The sequence below is a fragment of the Zalophus californianus genome, chromosome 4 (genome assembly GCF_009762305.2).
Source record: "Zalophus californianus isolate mZalCal1 chromosome 4, mZalCal1.pri.v2, whole genome shotgun sequence".
NCBI classification, from domain to species: Eukaryota; Metazoa; Chordata; class Mammalia; order Carnivora; family Otariidae; genus Zalophus; species Zalophus californianus.
Genome location: NC_045598.1, coordinates 21042021 through 21056575, shown reverse-complemented (window position 1 = coordinate 21056575; position 14555 = coordinate 21042021). Strand labels below are relative to the sequence as shown.

The window sequence follows — 14555 nt, the reverse complement described above, 5'->3', positions numbered from 1 at the left end:
TACTTCTTGTCCTTCCACATAGGCAGGTCACTCCTGATCCTCAGGTCTGGGTAGGGGCACCATCTCAGAATTACCCCGACTTCTGGAACCTGCAGCATCGTAACACTTGACAATTGTCTACTTCTGAATCTCTCTTTTGCAAAATGGGCTGTGAGCTATGGGAGGACAGAAACTGGGTCTGTTCTCTGAGGCCTCGGCACTCTGCCCAGGGCCTGGAGCAGTGAGTGCCTGTCCAGTGGATGCATGGATGAGGACCTGAATGGGTGAGTTGGGTTGACCTGGGTGTGTGTGCCCCAGTCACATAAGTGAGAAAAAAAATTTTAAATTGATGCAAAAAAATTCATGACGAACAAATACCAAAATCTTAAATGAAGATAGGATCATAATAGTGCCAGGCAGAGCAATATTAGAAGCTGAGGCAAAAGGAATACTGATTTTGATTTTTTAAGATATTGCATTAAAATATTGTTTTCTTGATCACTGAGGTTTTCAGCACCCCCTTACATTTTGTGCTTAGGTGAGCTCCTCCACAAGCCTTACCCCAGTCCAGGTCCTGGTGTGAAGTCTTCCTCAGCAGGCCAGGACAGGCATGGCACAGGGGACAGGGCCCAAGCAGATATACTGGGTTGAACACTCTGGCTGTAGAAAGACTGTTTCTGGGCGCCTGCGTGGCTCAGTCGTTAAGCGTCTGCCTTAGGCTCCCGTCATGGTCCCAGGGTCCTGGGATCCAGCCCCGCATCGGGCTCCCTGCTCGGCGGGGAGCCTGCTTCTCCCTCTCCCACTCCCGCTGCTTGTGTTCCCTCTCTCGCTGTGTCTCTCTCTGTCAAATAAATAAATTAAATCTTAAAAAAAAAAGAGAAAAGACTGTTTCTCGTGGAGAGTTGCCCCCACCCCATTAAGCTGGAGCTTAAACCCAAGAAGAGGAAGGGACTTACTTAGGGGTGGGGTTGGATGGTGAGGGTGGGTAGGGACATGACTTCTTCAAAGACCCAGAGTGAACACCAGGCACTGCCCAGCTGTGGGCTGCCTCCCCTCCTTTCTGAGGTCCCAGGAAGAGGGTCCCTCAAGGCATTAAGGTCCAGCAGGAGAAAGAAGGAAGGCCAGTCCCTGAGAAATGGGCATCTTGGGCTCAAAGGAAAGGTGAGGGGGCTGAGATTGTGGAGCACAGTGATTTTATTTATTTATTTTTTATTTAAGTTTTTAATTTTAATTCCCATATAGTTAGCATCCAGTGTTATATTAGTTTCAGGTGTACAATATAGTGATTCAACCACTCTGCATTATCTGGTGCTCATCATAAGTGTACTCTTAATCGCTGTCACCTGTTTCACCCATCCCCCACCCACCTCCCCTCTGGTAACCACCAGCTTGGGCTCTGTAGTTGAGAGTCTTTCTTGGTTTGTCTCTCTCTCTCTCCCTCTTTTTCCTTCCTCTTGAGGAGCAGCAATTTTAAAATCTTCTGGTTTCAGTACCTCTTTTTTATATCTTTAAAAACTATTGAGGGCCCCAGAGGGCTTTTGTTTACATGGGTTATGTCCATCAATATTTTCTTTTTTTTTTTTTTTTGAGATTTTATTTATTTATTAGAAAGAGAGAGAGACAGAGATAGCAAGAGGGAGCATGAACCAGGAGGAGAGGGAGAAGCAGATGCGGGGCTGGGTCCCAGGACCCCGGGATCATGACCTGAGCGGAAGGCAGACGCTTAACCCATTGAGCCACCCAGGCCCCCCCATCAGTATTTTCCATAATCAAAATTAAAACTAAGACTTTCAAAACATTTTTGTTTTTATTTTTATTATTTTATTTAAGATTTTATTTATTTATTTGAGAGAGAGAGAATGAGAGATAGAGAGCACGAGAGGGAAGAGGGTCAGAGGGAGAAGCAGACTCCCTGCCAAGCAGGGAGCCCGACACGGGACTCGATCCCGTGACTCCAGGATCATGGCCTGAGCCGAAGGCAGTCGCTTAACCAACTGAGCCACCGAGGCGCCCACATTTTTGTTTTTAAATACAAAACCCAGTAATAAACTCATTCCATGTTTGTTTTTTTTTAAAGATTTTATTTATTTATTTATTTGACAGAGAGAGACACGGTGAGAGAGGGAGTACAAGCAGGGGGAGTGGGAGAGGGAGAAGCAGGTTTCCCGCGGAGCAGGGAGCCTGATGCGGGGCTTGATCCCAGGACCCCAGGATCATGAGCTGAAGGCAGACGCTTAACGACTGAGCCACCCAGACGCCCCTAAGCTCATCCCATGTTAACATAAATAACATTGTTAGCAAAAGTTAGCTAACAATTGCAAAACATAAATAATTTAGAGTGGTTTTGATTTACATTTGTTTGCAAATCTCTTTAATGATGTGTTTAATAGAAGACAACTAGATTCTCCTATCTGTTCCTCCATTCAGTCTGTTGTGGTATGTTGTCACTTCGTGGTATGTTGTTTTGGTTGAAGTGTATGAAGAAAATCTGCCCTTACACAGATATGTATTTGTAGTGGGAGAGATATTTTAATATCTTTTTCAGATAATTGATGATGCTCTTCTCTGATACTACATCAAAGCTCCACAAACAGTAGTTTCTGAAAAGTCAGTTGCAATGTGGAACCCGAGTCATACCAATGACTCTTCTATAATCTGTTGTGCAGCAATGTTTTAATCTGTCTCACCCTTTGATTCTTTTACCCATGCATAATTTGGAAACTGGCCTTCCTCATTTGGAAAATGTTGGTTCACTAAGTTATGCAGGTTTTCCAAACATGGACCTTTCACTAAAGGATTTTTTAAAAATTACATTCATTAGTATCGCCACCAATCTCATCAGAAAATTCTTTAAGGATTAAGAAGCTGTCAAACATACTGGCAGACACAGTTTTTCTGAAGATACTAGTTTTCTCCAAAGTTCGAATTTTATCATTGGCAACAAATAACTGTTACTTGTTTTCCTTGAAGCGATGGGTTTCCTTTGTTCATATTTGAGCAAATATGATGCCCAAGTCTGAAAACCCATAGTTGGTCAGTCATTTTTTCAAGTGATAGTGATGATCTGCAAAAAAGTTCTGCTTACAACTCAAGTCACTTAAGCTGTTTTCCTGAAGACAACCACTGACTTCAGGGTGCAGAAGCATTGCATTTCCCATTTTGACACCCAAAATATTAAAAAGATGTGTACTCAAGATTTAATAAAATTAATAATTTCCTTGCTTTATCAAGGATTTTTTTTTTTTTTTTGCCCTGAGTAGTGCCTGGCTGTGAAAAATACAGCTCCTATTCCCATCTGCTGCCGCTGCCTTGATTTGTGCTAAGGAGCCAGCAGTTTTGTTCACTCTGTACCATCAGTGCAAATGTCAACACAGTGAAAAGGGGGAAATAATGTCTTGGTATAATTATGACAATAGTTTTTTTTTTTAAAATTATTTGAGAGAGAGAGACAGACAGAGAGCAGGAGTGAGAGAGAGCATAAGGGGGGAAAGGGAGAGGGAGAAGCAGACTCCCCGCTGAGCGGAGAGCCCAATGTGGGGCTTGATCCCAGGACCATGAGATCATGACCTGAGCTGAAGGCAGATGCTTAACGACCGAGCCACCAGGCGCCCCCGATAGTTTTGACCTCATGGGTCCACTGAAAGTTCTCAGAGATATTCCTTTCTCCTCCCTCATTTCTGTGGACCACCCTTTGAGAAGTATTATCCTAGAGTCTTGGGATCAGATGGCAGGACCACGTTTAGGTGTGGAAAAGATCCCAGCCGAGTAAAAGTTAGCAATTTCGCTTCTGGGGAAGCAACCTAAAACTATGTAATTCAAATCAACTATGTAATTCACAATGTGACTTGAGGCTGAGTTTTTTGTTTTAAAGGAATCACAACTGGTGATGCCTGGGTGGCTCAGTCGTTAAGCGTCTGCCTTCGGCTCAGGTCGTGATCCCAGGGTCCTGGGATCGAGCCCCACATGGGGCTCCCTGCTCTGCGGGAAGCCTGCTTCTCCCTCTCCCACTCCCCCTGCTTGTGTTCCCTCTCTCGCTGTGTCTCTCTCTGTCAAATAAATAAAATCTTAAAAAAAAAATAAAGGGATCACAATTATTTATTAGAATAATTAAACCTATATTTATTTAATTTAGCGTAGACAAACCACCACCACACTAAATGGGGCAAAGCACAAAATTTTTCTCAATCATCAAAATTCCAGTTAGAGCCAGTTGTTTCTTTTTTTTTCAGTTGAAGTATAATTGATATACAATGTTTCATTAGTTTTGCGTTTCCAACATAGTGATTGGACAACTGTGTTTCGCGTTTCATTAGTTTTGCGTTTCCAACATAGTGATTTGACAACTGTGTTTCGCGGTGCTCACCAGTAAGTGTAGCTCCCATCTGTCACCCTACAACACTATTCTAGTCCCATTGACTATATTCCCTGTGCTGTGCCTTTGATCCCTGTGACTTATTCATTCCATGACTGGAAGACTGTACCTCCCACCCCCCTTCACCTATTTTTCCCATCCCCCCACCTCCCACCCCTCTGGCAACCATGGCTTGTTCCCTTTATTTATGGGTCTCTTTCTGGTTTTAGAGCAAGTTGGTTCTTTAAACTCACCTGTAAGTATCTAGAGACTTCTTCAAGTGTTTCCACTGCTCCAGAGCTCCCAGAGATGGTTGTAATCGACGAGGCTTATCACCCACTCCTTTACTGGTTCATGGTGCTGGGAATAGTGTTGAATAGACAGACAAGGCCCTTCTTCTCCTGGTGCTCAGTCAACTGGGAGAGTGTTATGAATCACACAAACGCGAATATGATCACAATTGCTTTAGGATTTACAAAGAAGTACAGGGGGCTTTGAGACAGGACCTGACCTGGCCTGGTGAAGATCTCTCTGAAGAAGTAAAATTCAGGTAAGGTCTGAAGCACGAGTTAGAATGGCCGGGTGGAAGTGGGGTGTGGTTAGGGAGGAGGGTTCGAAGTGTTGGCATGGGTGTTATGCTTGCAGGCAGAGGCAGGAAAGGTCTGAGCATGTTTGAAGACCCACGAGGAGCTCCGTTTTGACCGGACCCTGGTGGGAAGATAGCAGGAGGAGAGGATGGAATGGCAGCTAGAGGTCAGGGTGAGGGCCATCGGTGGTCCTTTTCTCAGTTCCTACAACCTACCCTGCTCCTTCCTGCCTCAGTCCTGGACCCATGCAGATCCCTCTGCCTGGAATATTCTTCTCTCTCAGGTCTCAAAGGAAATGTCACCTCTTTTCTAAGTATAACTTTTTGTATTCTCCACATCAGCACCTCCTTTTCTTTGTATAGCAACTCTGTTTGTTTACACTGCTTTTGTCCGTCTGCCCCACGAGCCTGTCGGTTCCCCGAGTGCAGACCTGTGCAGTCACGCCCGCCCTGTCTCTCCTGTGGGCTGGACATGCAGTTGGTGCTTAGAAGTATTTGTTGGCGGAATGTGTGAATGAACAAATGCACCCAGAGCTGGATTTGAGACTCTGGCTCCATCCTTTAACAGCTGTGTGACCTTGAACCATCACATATACACTTTAGATTGTTTCCTATTCTGTAAAATGGGGTTTTACTTCCTATCTCAGAGGGCTTTTGTGAGACTGAAATGAGGTAGTACACGGGAAAGCACCTGGCTCCGAAGGAGCGTCTTACTCCCAATTCTGTTCTCTTTTCACTGTTCTGGGATGTATGATGAGTCTGGGGCCTTGATCAACTCCATCTGGGTCTCCTGCCCTCCCATCAACCCCCCCGCCGCCAGCTGCAACACAAACGTCAGTGGGGCTTCCAGGCTCATGTGCTGGCAACAGAGTTCGAGGAACAAGAGAGGAGGGAGCAATTGGTTCTGGTGGAGAGTGGATGGTGGTGAAGATGCTGTTGAAAACGGACCCGACTGTGGGTAGTGGGATTAGGGTTAATTTCATCTTCTTTAACATACTTTTTCTTTTTCTTTTTTCTTTTTTTTTTTTTTTTGAGAGAAAGAGCGAGTGGTGGTGGGGAGGGGCAAAGGGAGAAGGAAAATCTTTCTTTTTTTTAGTTAATTAAAATTAATTTTTGCGCGCGCGCGAGAACGAGAACACGCACATGAGCGGGGGAGGGGCAGAGGGAGAGAGAGAGAAATGTCCAGCACTGAGCCCCACACGCAGCTTGATCTCATGACCCTGAGATCATGACCTGAGCTGAAACCAAGAGTCGGATGCTTAACTGACTGAGACACCCGGGCACCCCTTTAATATACTTTTTTTTTTGCTTTTTTAACTGTTTATTTGGAAATGATTGTAGACTCACAAGAAGTTGTAAAAATAGAACATAGAGTTTCTTGAGCCCTCCAGTGGTGACATAGCCATAGCACGATCCTAAAACCAAGAAAGGCTTTTTGTTTTGAAATAATTTTAGGCCTTCAAAAAAGTTGCAAAATAGTACAAAGAGTGCATGTGTGCCCTTTGCTCCACATTCCCTAATGTTAACAATTTACAAAAACATAATACAATGATCAAAACCAGGAAATGAACATTGATATATTATTTTAATTATAGACCTTATTTGAACTTCACCAATTTTTGCACTAAATGATCTTTTTTTGTTCTTGGATACAATCCAGAATCCCACATTTATTTAGTTGTCATACGTTTCCTTAATATCCTCTGATCTATGGCAGTTCCTCAGTCTTTCCTCATGACCTTGACATTTTTGATCATTTTGTATAATGTCTCACAATTTGGGTCTGTCTGATGTTTTCTCATGACTAAATTGAGATTATGCAGTTCTGGAAAGAAAACCACAGAAATGACGTTATAGTCTTTTCAGTGCTTCAAATCAAAGGTACCTGATATTGCTATATGTCTTACTAATGATGAGTGCATCTTAATCATTTGATTAAAGTGTTGTCTACTGGGTTTCTCCACTGTATACTTTTCTTCATCTTTTTCTTTTCTTTTTTTAAAAGATTTTATTTTTAAGTAATCACTATACCCAACATGGGGCTCAAACTTACAACCCCGAGATCAAGAATTGCATACTCCACTAACTGAGCCAGCCAGGTGCCCGTATATTTTTCTTTTCATTAATTTTTTTATTTTAATTACTAAAGCAATAAATGCTTCTAAAAAGTTCAAACAAAGGAAGCATAAATAGGTAAACCTCCCAACAAACCCATCTCACCTTCCCAAAGGTTACTTATCACTGTCTATTCTTGAAGCTATATCCTTCTAGATCACTTTCTAGATGTCATATACACATATATAATGGGGACACACAGATTTTTAAAATTTTTTTTTACTTAACAATATTATCCAGGGACAACTGTCAACATCAGTACAATCAGATATATCTCATTCTTTCTAATGACTGGCTAGTATTTCATCTTTGGGTCACCCTAATATAATTCTCTGTATTTTCCAGATTTTGTATGAGCACAAAAATAATAATACATTTACTTTTAATAATAATATAATATAATTATTATTATTTTAAGTAAAGTCTACTCCCAATGTGGGGCTTGAACCCACTGACCCCGAGATCAAAAGTCACATGCTCTACCTACTAAGCCAGCCAGGCACCCCCATAAATTATTTTTTATTTTTTTAAGATTTTATTTATTTATTTGTTAGAGAGCGAGCGAGTGCACAAGCAGGTGGAGGGGCTGAGGGAGAAGCAGACTCCCCACCAAGCAAGGAGTTTGATGTGGGACTCAATCCCAGGACCCTGGGATCATGACCTGAGCTGAAGGCAGACACTTAACCAACTGAGCCACCCAGGCATCACCCACAATTATTTTTTTAAAAGAGTTTATTTATTTATTTGACAGAGAGACAGCGAGAGAGGGAACACAAGCAGGGGGAGTGGGAGAGGGAGAAGCAGGCTCCCCGCGGAGCAGAGAACCCAATGCGGGGCTCGATCTCAGGACCCTGGGATCATGACCTGAGCCAAAGGCAGACACTTGACAACTGAGCCACCCAGGTGCCCAATTATTTTTTAATATAGAACACCCACCATCAAAATTTACATTTCAAATTTCATCAATAGAAAAATATTTAAAAGTTGTTAGAAAGTTAAAAATTTTATAATATAAATTTTCATATATTTTCTCATCAGAAATAGATTATTTAAAACTTACATCAAAATAAGCCACAGAATGAAAAGGTATGTTTTAAAATGGAAGAAGAGAAAAGAAACCGAATTGCCATTGATTTCATTGACTCTCAGATGCTGTTCTTTTTAAAAATACACCATTATTTTATGTAGAAAAAAATACTGCCAATTAATTGGAAGATACCACTGATTTTAGAGTTTTTAAAATGTGCAAAATGAGAGTCTTGGAATTGATTAATAAGACAGGCCCTTTTTGACCCTTCATTAACCAGAATTCCTGTGTGGTCTTCCAGGCGCGGCAGGATTCTACCACCAGCTGCCCCTGCCAACCATGGCGACAGGGGCAAATAATTCCTCTCGTGTGGACTCTGAGTTCCGGTATACCCTCTTCCCGATTGTTTACAGCATCATCTTTGTGCTGGGCGTCATCGCCAACAGCTATGTGCTATGGGTCTTTTCCTGCCTGTACCCTTCCAAGAAACTCAACGAGATAAAGATCTTCATGGTGAACCTCACCGTGGCTGACCTGCTCTTCTTGGTCACTCTGCCCCTGTGGATCGTCTACTACCACAACCAGGGCAACTGGATTCTCCCCAAATTCCTGTGCAACCTGGCTGGCTGCTTCTTCTTCATCAACACCTACTGCTCAGTGGCCTTCCTGGCTGTCATCACTTACAACCGTTTCCAGGCAGTGACCCAGCCCATCAAGACAGCTCAGGACACCACCCGCAAGCGTGGTTTCTCCGTGTCCCTGATCATCTGGGTGGCCATTGTGGCTGCGGCATCCTACTTCTTCATCCTGGACTCCACCAACGTGGTGCCCAACAAGACTGGCTCAGGCAACATCACACGTTGCTTTGAGCATTACGAGAAGGGCAGCATGCCTGTCCTCATCATCCACGTCTTCCTTGTGTTCAGCTTCTTCCTTGTATTTCTCATCATCTTCTTCTGCAACCTGATCATCATCCGCAGGCTGCTCATGCAGCCGGTGCAGCTGCAGCACAACGCAGAAGTCAAGCGCCGCGCGCTGTGGATGGTCTGCACGGTCTTGGCTGTGTTCATCATATGCTTTGTGCCCCACCACATTGTGCAGCTGCCCTGGACCCTGGCTGAGCTGGACTTCCAGAACAGCAGCTTCCACCAGGCCATCAACGACGCCCATCAGGTCACTCTCTGCCTTCTTAGCACCAATTGCGTTTTAGACCCCATCATCTACTGTTTCCTCACCAAGAAGTTTCGCAAGCACCTCACTGAGAAGTTCTATAGCATGCGCAGCAGCCAGAAATGCTCCCGGGCCACCTCGGAGACTGGCACTGAAGTGGTCATGCCGCTCAACCACCTCCCTGTCCATTTCCTCAAAAAGTAGTCCCTGATTGTTGGGGCCAGGCCCAGAGCCTTCTCCTCCATGGACATCACAGACTGACCTGGGGGATGAAGGGGTCTCTGCTGTGGTCTGGGCATCTCTTCCCTGGGCACAAGTGGCTCTTTAAGTATGGAGGCTACTTCACCAAGGTGGGGGTGATGGCCAGGCCAGACTGCTGGGAAATCCAGGACTTGAATGTGCTTCATCAGCCACCTTGGGGCACACGCATAATAACCTTGGCTGGCAACTTCATCCGGAATACCTGAGTCTGATAGCTCTGCAGGGAATGTCAGGGCCCAGGGCAGACCTTGGGGGTAGACTCCGAGCCACCCTGTTTACCCTACCAAGGCAGCTGCCCTGAGCCAGTATGGCCTGAAGTTTTGGACAACAACGACCTTTGCTACTATAAAGGCAGAGAAGAGGGTTTTGGGAAAGAGATCCTCCCCTGGTTGTGTGGTGGTGTCTCTGGGGGAGACTTTTGAGCTAGGATCGTGCCATCTTATCTCCATTTACAGGCACAAGATCTTTGTGACACTTCTTAGGGGACGTGGCTCAGTGGAACCTTTTCCCACTCATCCAACAACCTGTCCTGAATGGTGCCAGAGGGGATAAGACATGCTCGGGTCAAAGGCTAGGATGGGGAGGTTGTCTCCTGAGGCAAATGTGTCTCTCCGCATAGGCCTTGGGTCAGCTCTGGGGGACTGGGAGAGACGCAACTGCCACATCCATCTGTCTCAACAGTGGATCCTGGTGAATCACCTCCCGCGGGGCAGCTCCCCACTGTGGGTGGGCAGAGGCCCCTCAAAGCCAAATTGGAGACATCCGCGGCACCACGACGCTCAGAGGTTTCATGAGAAAGGGCACTTGGGTGGAGAAGTACCTGTGTGTGGGTGAGGCCTCCAGAGTGGGAGGAGCCTGTCAGGTCTCATCTACCACCTAGCTTTCTGGGGCAGGGAGGTGTGGGGGGGCGGGTGGGGAGCCCTCCTAATTTAGCTTCCAGAAGGTGAGAGGAGCTGTTATAATCCCAAGGGCCAGCAGGCACTTTGAATTTTGGGTGCAGAAAAGAGGTGTCACCTTCTCTTGAAGATCTCTAGATGCCTCCTTGTGATTTTAGGCAAACATATTCAGATGAGCTTCCTCTCACACCCTGAGCACCTGCAGTGTGACTCTGGCAGCCACAGACCCAGGGGCTTGGAGGAGACTACCCTGGAGCCCTGTGGTCCTTCTGAGACAACTTCCTTCCAGCCACAATCCCTGTACTGTTTCCTTGTTTCCTATCTACTGGGCTGATTTTGATAAATGCTTCCCCATGGGCCAGTAACCTGCTTGGGTCTGGGATGGTAGCTGTGGGCTGAACTCAGCTGATGGTGACTAGGTGGAAAGTGCAGCAGACTTTGAGCTTTGGTGTCACACAGACCCAGGTTCAAGTCTTAGCTTTGTCACTTCCTACCGAGGGACTGTGAGCTGAATTTCCTTCCTCATAAGGTTGTTAGGAGCGGCGAATGCTGAGGCAGATACCTCTTGGTCAGGGTGATTGCTCATCCCAGATTCTCCCTTTTTCTGAGAATGTGTTCCCCTTGATCCTCTGATAAGAGCTGAACGGATGAGATGCAGGCATCTGGCTCTAGGTGGGCCAGTCCGGTTCTCTCTCTCAGGAATAAGCAGCCAGATTCAGAGGTGCTATTTCAGGCTCTGCAGGTCACTAACCTGAAGACATACAAGTCTGGAGTTGTGACTGTGTGTGTGTGTGCGTGTGTGTGTGTGCTCCTCTATGTGTATGAGGTGGGGCAGGGGAAGGTGGGTGACCTGCTCAGAGAGAAGATGGAAATGTGCAGAGCAAAGCAGAGACCAGAGGGAGACCAGAAGTCTGGAGAGAGGAGGGCAAGTGCTTCCAGGGCCTGCTGCCCTCTTCCTCCGGGCCAGACCCTCTCAAAGCCCAACATCTGCATTCCTCCCTTGGGTCCTATGAGATTCCCTCATCAGGATGCATTCTCTTGTTTTGCTTAAGCCTATTTGAGTGACTTTTTATGACTTGCATCTCATCTCTGAATAAGATGAATGCTTAGATGCTAAAGCACAGTGTTTCTTGCATTTCAGTCATTTGCGTACCCCCCATACACAATTTTTCAATACCCATGTGCCATCTGTATGTTTACTTAATAAATATTTTGCTCTAAATTGAGTCACTTTTTATCTCTTTACCCAAATGTCCATCGACTGGTGAATGGATAAAGAAGATGTGGTGTATATATACACAATGGAATATTACTCAGCCATCAAAAAGAACAAAATCTTGCCATTTGCAACGATGCGGATGGAGCTAGAGGGTATTGTGCTAAGTGAAATAAGTCCGAGAAAGACAAATACCATATAATTTCACTCATGTGGAATATAAGAAACAAAGCAGATGAACATATGGGAAGGGAAAAGAAAAAGAGAGAGGGAAATAAATCATAAAAGACTCTTACTGATAGAGAACAAACTGAGGGTTGTTGGGGGGTGGGGGATGGGCTAGATTGGTGATTGGATATTAAGGGGGGCACATGTTATGATGAGCACCGGTGTTGTATGTAAGTGATGAATCATGGAAATCTACTCCAGAAACCAATATCGCACTGTATGTTAACTAACTAGAATTTAAATAAAAAGTTGAAAAGAAAAAAAATAAAACTTTATTTAAAAGGATGCTTTATAACTAAATTATAATGAAAACCAGTGGCACCTGCCACACATAAAAGATGAACGTAAACATAAAATGTAACTATTTTAAAAAATATTTTATTTATTTTGAGAGAGAGCGTGTGCGCACACGCGCGCGGATCGGCTGGGGGACGGGCAGAGGCAGAGGGCAACTCTAGCAGACTCCAGGCTGAGCACAGAGCCCCACTTGGGGCTTGATTCCAAGACCCTGAGATCATGACCTGAGCCAAAACCAAAAGTCTGAACGCTTAACTGACTGAGCCACCCGGGTGCCCCAGGGGCCACCATTTTTTGTTTTTTAATTTTTTTATTTTAATATGTTTTTAAATGTTTTATTTATTTATTCATGAGAGTCAGAGAGAGAGAGAGAGAGAGAGAGAGAGAGAGGCAGGGGCAGAGGGAGAAGCAGGCTCCCCGCCTAGCAGGGAGCCCGATGCGGGACTTGATCCCAGGACCCTAGGATCATGACCTGAGCCGAAGGCAGATGCTTAACCATCTGAGCCACCCAGGTGCCCCCAGGGGCCACCGTTTTTATGTCTTAATTACTATGGTTATTGAGGTTTATCCACCTCAATGTCTGTCTACCAGATCCTGGGGGTAGTACCTAAATCTTAACCATCTACGTATCCACAATTTCTCACACAAGGTCTAGAGCTGAGATCTGTCTGTCTCCAAAGCTTATTGCTTCCCCCGGGGGTAGGATCAACAGACATATTGACATATACATGCACTTGCTTTGACAGGGTTTAAGGAGGCAGTTGCCACCCCTGAGCCCTCCCACCAAGGTGTGCTCTCCCACCGTGAAAGGATACTTTTGCTTTGACCACTATTAAACGCTTGCTTGCTTAAGAAGAAAAAAAAAAAGAAGAAAGGGTTTAAGGAAACTCTTGAGAGATAGATGGGGAAGGAATTTAATACACATTCTTTCGAAGTTCCATGTCCATATTTTAAAAGAAATGTCAGGGATTTTCAGAAGATCAGAACATTGTGGAGCTAGGAGGGTCCAATCCCTTCATCTCATGAAGGGAAACGTGGAACTCAGAAGGGCTAAGTGATTGCAGAAATTACACAGCACAAAGCTGCAGTGAACATAGAGCTGGCTGTTCACCTGTGTCTTTTCCTTCTTGGATTATGGGAAGAGCTGAGTTGTAGTTCTTTTTTTTTTAAAGATTTTATTTATTTGAGAGAGAGAGAGCATGCTAGAGAGAGCATGAGCAGGGGGAGCAGCAGAGAGGGAGAAGCAGGCTCCCCCCTGAGCAAGGAACCCGAGGCGGGGCTCCATCCCCGGACCCTGGGATCATGACCTGAGCCCAAGGCAGACGGTTAACTGACTGAGCCACCCAGGCGCCCCTGAGTTGTAATTCTTTTGATGAAACACCACCAATCAGGATTCCAAAGCCATCTTGCGTGTCAAGAAGGCCTCGTGCTGCCCTGACCTCAGCCTTACACCAGTGATCTCAGTTGGAGAATGTTGATTGAAACAAGACGTGGTCTCTCACCTCATCAAGATGAGTCACAGACACAAGAGTGGTAAGTGTAGGGCACAGTTGATGAGAACTGGGCATATTTATGCTTGTTTTCACTCATCTATATTATATTTGTCCTTGAGACCTAAGGCTACAAACAGATAGAACAAAACCTTGTAAAACACCTGGTTTTTGTGCAGACTTAGTTTTGCTGAAAATACAAATCTTGCTTCCCTTGACAACCTGCCAGCAAGTCATCCTCCTACCTACCCAGTCATCCATCCATCCATCCATCCATCCATCCATCCATCCATCCATCCATCCAGCTATCCATCCATCCATCCATCCATCCATCCATCCATCCAGCTATCCATCCATCCATCCATCCATCCATCCAGCCAGCCAGCCAGCCAGCCATCCATTCATCCAGCTATCCAAAAAAACACATATGGAGTACCTATTTTGGTCCAGTAACTATGCTAAGCACAATTTTTACCTGTTGTCTTAATGAAACCTCACAGTCCCCACTGAAAGGTGGCTGATTTTATCCCCCTAGAAATGAATAAAATAAAGACTGACTGAATAAGACAGTGGCTGCCTCCTAGATACTTGGTATAAAAGGAAAGGGACTTCCTTTTTGTTGAGCCCAGATATTTGCTTGCCACTTTCATAAGTCTTATCTCAATGAGTCCTTATAACCTCTGTACAGAATTGATACCCTCATGCCCATTTTGCAGATGGGGAAATTGAGGCTCAGAGGTGTCCAGTGATTTATAAGAGCTAGTAAGTGGCAGAATAATCTTCAAACCCAGACCTGCCTTAGTAAATATGGGTCCCTTTCCTTCTTTCCTGCCCTCCATGTGACTATACCCTTGCCCAAGTTCCTGTAAGCACTGTCCTGGCTTTGGTGTGTGCTGGGTTAGAGGTCTCTTGAGGGCAAGAGCAGCTGTGAGGGCCCCA

At 45.1% G+C, this 14555-nt stretch overlaps 1 protein-coding gene across 4 annotated transcripts in view; it reads left to right on the top strand.

Annotated features, from left to right (window-relative positions):
- Window positions 1-11751, top strand: part of PTAFR (platelet activating factor receptor) — a 36503-nt gene extending 24752 nt beyond the window's left edge. For all 4 annotated transcript variants that reach the window (XM_027580409.2, XM_027580424.2, XM_027580432.2 and 1 more), the window contains exon 2: window positions 8360-11751. In XM_027580409.2, coding sequence (XP_027436210.1) covers window positions 8360-9432 — 1073 coding nt within the window. In that variant the 3' untranslated portion in view covers window positions 9433-11751. The remainder of the gene's footprint in view (window positions 1-8359) is intronic.
- The last annotated feature ends 2804 nt before the right edge of the window (window positions 11752-14555 follow it).